This window comes from Cicer arietinum, chromosome 3 (genome assembly GCF_000331145.2).
Source record: "Cicer arietinum cultivar CDC Frontier isolate Library 1 chromosome 3, Cicar.CDCFrontier_v2.0, whole genome shotgun sequence".
NCBI classification, from domain to species: Eukaryota; Viridiplantae; Streptophyta; class Magnoliopsida; order Fabales; family Fabaceae; genus Cicer; species Cicer arietinum.
The window spans coordinates 48,706,650-48,710,896 of record NC_021162.2 but is presented as its reverse complement, the minus strand read 5'-3'; the positions used below and the strand labels follow the sequence as shown (position 1 = coordinate 48,710,896).

General features: G+C 27.6%; 1 protein-coding gene across 1 annotated transcript; it reads left to right on the top strand.

The window, feature by feature from the left end:
• The first annotated feature begins 1,004 nt into the window (after positions 1-1,004).
• On the top strand, positions 1,005-1,304 carry LOC113785861 (small ribosomal subunit protein uS11c-like). Its single transcript, XM_073366432.1, has one exon. The coding sequence runs from the start codon at positions 1,005-1,007 to the stop codon at positions 1,302-1,304; it is 300 nt and encodes a 99-aa protein (XP_073222533.1).
• Positions 1,305-4,247: the final 2,943 nt, after the last annotated feature.

The following is a 4,247-nucleotide window of genomic DNA, read 5'->3' as shown; positions in this document are numbered from 1 at the left end:
TAGGAGGAATGGGGACTGTAATTCTTTCTACTTCGAGGGGTATAATGACATATCGAGAGGCTCGATTAGAAAGAATCAGAGAAGTTTTATGTTATATATGATAATGGTCATTTTTCTTATATTCAAATTATATTAAAAACTTATATATATTCTTGTGAATGTATAGTAAAGAAAAAATGGATATCTAATATTACTCCCGATACATTAGTAAATGATTGAAGAGGATTTAACTAGAATACAAATAAATAAATAAATAAATAAATAAATAATCATGGAGATTTAATTACTGAATCACTTCTAAAGGTATATTACACTTTTAGACAAATAGAATGAAAATAAGATTCTAGGCTATGTTTCAAAAATATTCGGCATACTTATGTATACGACTGGGAAAGTAAAAAATGGAAGTACAAGTCAATTAATTTAATTAGACCTTCAATATGTTTTTTAAGGGGCACAATTTTAAGTTAATTTAAGTTAATAAGAAAAATCCTATTTTCTTTCAATAAATAGATAGATTTAACATTCAGGTAAGGAGTCATAAATATGAAATTAGCGGCTTCTATTCGTAAAATTTGCGAAAAATGTCGATTGATCTGCAAGAGAGGTCGGATTATTGTAATTTGTTCCAATCCAAAACATAAACAAAGACAAGGGATAATATTTTAACAAAAAAGGGCTTTATATTAAAAATAAGATACCTAATGCACAAAAAAATGATATTCAAATAAAAAATCTAATTAATATTAAATTTTCTTAAATATTAACCTATAAAAATAAAATAATTTAAATTCTATAATTCGAATCTATTCTATAATTATAGGTATTATAAGAAATATTATTGCTTAATACTTGACATTTCTATAATTCTATGTCTATATTAATCGAATTATAGAATACAATTAATATAGAAAATCTAGTTAGAAAATAGTAAAGAATCCATTTTTGCCAGGAAATGGATATATCCATATTTTTCAGACTTTAATTTTTTTAAATAATAAAAAATGGAAAAATCTATATCAAAAATAGCTTCACGTAAAAATGCACGTATTGGTTCACGTAAGCAAACTCGTAAAATACAAAAGGGAGTTATTTATGTTCAAGTTAGTTTCAACAATACCATTATGATTGTTATTGATGTACGGGGTCAGGTGATTTTTGGTTCTCTAATGGTTCGTGTGGATTTAAGGGTACACGAAGGGGCACCCTCTTTGCTGCTCAAACTACAACAACAAATGCTATTCGATGTGTCATTAAGAACTATTCGTAGAAGTGGTATACTATTAAGGTTTATACGGATGTAACCCCTATGTCACATAATGGATACAGGGATCCTAAAAAAAGACGTGTGAAAAACTGAAAATAAATATTAAAGAAAGATATTTCAAGAGAAATAAATAATTAATTTAAGAATTTGATAAAAATATATTACCATGATTCATAAAAGTTAAAAGTATCTATTCGAACACTATAGTGGAAGTGTGTTGAATCAAGGGTAGACAGTAAACGTCTTTATTATGGTCACTTTATTTTGTCTCCACTTATGAAAGGCCAAGTAGATACAATAGGCATTGCAATGCAACAAATTTTGCTCGGAGAAATAGAGGGAACATGTATCACACGTGCAAAATATGAGAAAATACCACATGAATATTCTACCATAGTAGGTATTTAAGAATCAAACATGAAATTTTAATGAATTTGAAAGAAATTGTATTGAGAAACAATTTGTATGGAACTCAGGACGCGTCTATTTGTTTTTAAGGTCTTGGAAACCATTATCTAGTGGAAACCGATGTCGAATTAAAGTTAACTTTAATAGCACCATAATTTTTTACATTTATACATCAACTTTGACAATTTTATTAAAATGTCAACCGATGTCGAATTTAAGTTAACAACAATTCTTTAGAAAGTTTAGAATGTCTAGTTTATAAATATGATATTTATTATGCAAGATAAGTATCCAAATGGTTCGGTTTAACTTATGACACTAACAATATAACAAAATATAATCCAACATAATCCTTCAATCCAAAAAACTATGTGGATAACTCAACTCGCTCCTTTGATATTGTTTAACTTGTTATCATTGTAGTATGTTACACTTTAAGACGTTTCGCGGCACTGCCCAAATTGTGCATGGCAGACTATCAACCACAAAGTTCTCAGAATAAAACAGCTTAGATTCACTGTATCGGAGTTCCACTGCACCGTAGAAAACCGTTCTAGAATTACACCCTCAATATGGCAGTTAAAGCCACTCTCAATATGGTACTATGACCATTCATTACTACGGCATAATAACCGCTCAAAAAGAAGAAAAAAAAACGAATGGACTACGGCATAATAACCGCTCTAAAAACAAAGTGACTACAGCATAGCAACCACTCTAAAAACAAAAGGACTACGGCATAACAACCGCTCGAAAAAGCGAAAGGACTACGGCATAACAACCGCTATAAAAAACCGAAGGGACTGCGGCATAACAACCGCTCTAAAAAAACCGAAGGGACTGCAGCATAACAACCGCTATAAAAAAACCAAAGGGACTGCGGCATAATAACCGCTCTAAATACCAAAGGGATTGCGGCGTAATAACCGCTCTAAAAACCAAAGGGACTGCAACATAATAACTGCTCTAAAACCGAAGGGACTGCGGCATAATAACCGCTTTAAAACCGAAGGGATAGAAAGAAATGGGAGAAGTGGCTCAAAAATTAGGCGAGCAGAATATAAGAGGGAGAAAAGAGAAAGTTGGGAAAAACATCCAACTTTGGTGTGCTTTTTCACTATAGTTTGAAACTCATTTTATAGTGATGGAAGCAAACTCACATATGTTTTCTAAACAATGTGGGACTTTAGTATATATAGAGTTGAAACTACAAAATATGATAGTTTACCAATGTGAGATTTCAAAAAAAATTCTTTCCAATGTGGGACTTGAATTTTAAAAAACAAGTTTCATTCCACTTAAATTTACAAAAAATATTTCTTTCCAATGTGGGACTTCAACATATTTTTAAATTCACACTATAACATACTTATGTTCCAACAACAATGATTCTTAAACTATTAGAAACTTGAAAAAAATTATCTTCAAATTAGACACTGGAATCGTTGACTTCTACACATTATAGTAGGAGAAATTTAAGGTTACAAGTTATATAATAAGTTAAATTACATTTGTGGTCACTTAACTTAATTTCAGGTAACGTTTTAGTCATTTATCTTTTTTTTCCAAGTTTATCCTTTAATTTAATTTTAAGTGACAATTTGATATTTTATGTTTTAAAATGTCAACAGTGTTGCCCTTTTTTAAAAATAAAAATTCAAACAATCATCAAATTTTTCAAACAAAATCCATAAAATTCATTATCATCTTCAATAAAATACAAATTTAATCAAATTCATAACCTAAATCTTGAAATAAACTCATATTTTCATTCTATATTTGATGTTGTTGGAGATGAAAATATGAGTGTATTTGAATAATTGAGTTATGGATTTGATAAAATTTGCATTATATTAAACATGATTATTAATTTTATGGATTTTGATGATTTTTTTTTTGAATTTTTGTATAAAAAAAGACAACATTGTTGAAATTTTAAAATATAAAATATCAAATCGTCACTTAAAATTAAATTAAAAGACCAACTCAAAAAAAAAAAAAAAAGAATTACAACTTGCAACCTTAAATAACTTCTAACCTTAAATTTCTCCTACTATAATGTGTAGAAGTCAATGATTCCAGTGTCTAATTTGAAGATAATTTTTTTCAAGTTTATAATAGTTTAAGAATCATTGTTATACAATATTTGGTGAAAGTTATGGACATTATACAGATTGAGTGTTATACAGATTTAAAGAATTACAATTCTCCTTATTAATTTCACCCAAATCAATTATGTATTGTTGCATACAAAATCCATTCATACCATAATTCTAACTCAACATTTCCTTCCTATAATCTATATCAAAATTAAATAAGATCATTTAAAGTGTAATATATTACAATGATAACAAGTGAATCAATATTGAAGGAGCGAGTTGAGTTATCCACATAGTTTTTTGGATTGAAGAATTATGTTGGATTATATTTTGTTATATTGTTAGTGGAATAAAAGAAAGAGAATATTAATTATTATTATTATTATTATTATTATTATTATTATTATTATTATTATTATTATTATTATTATTATTATTATTATTATTATTATTATTATTATTATTATTATTAT

Bases quoted from the DNA above. Each gene is read 5' to 3' on its own strand.
- LOC113785861 (XM_073366432.1), top strand. From the start codon at position 1,005: ATGGAAAAATCTATATCAAAAATAGCTTCACGTAAAAATGCACGTATT.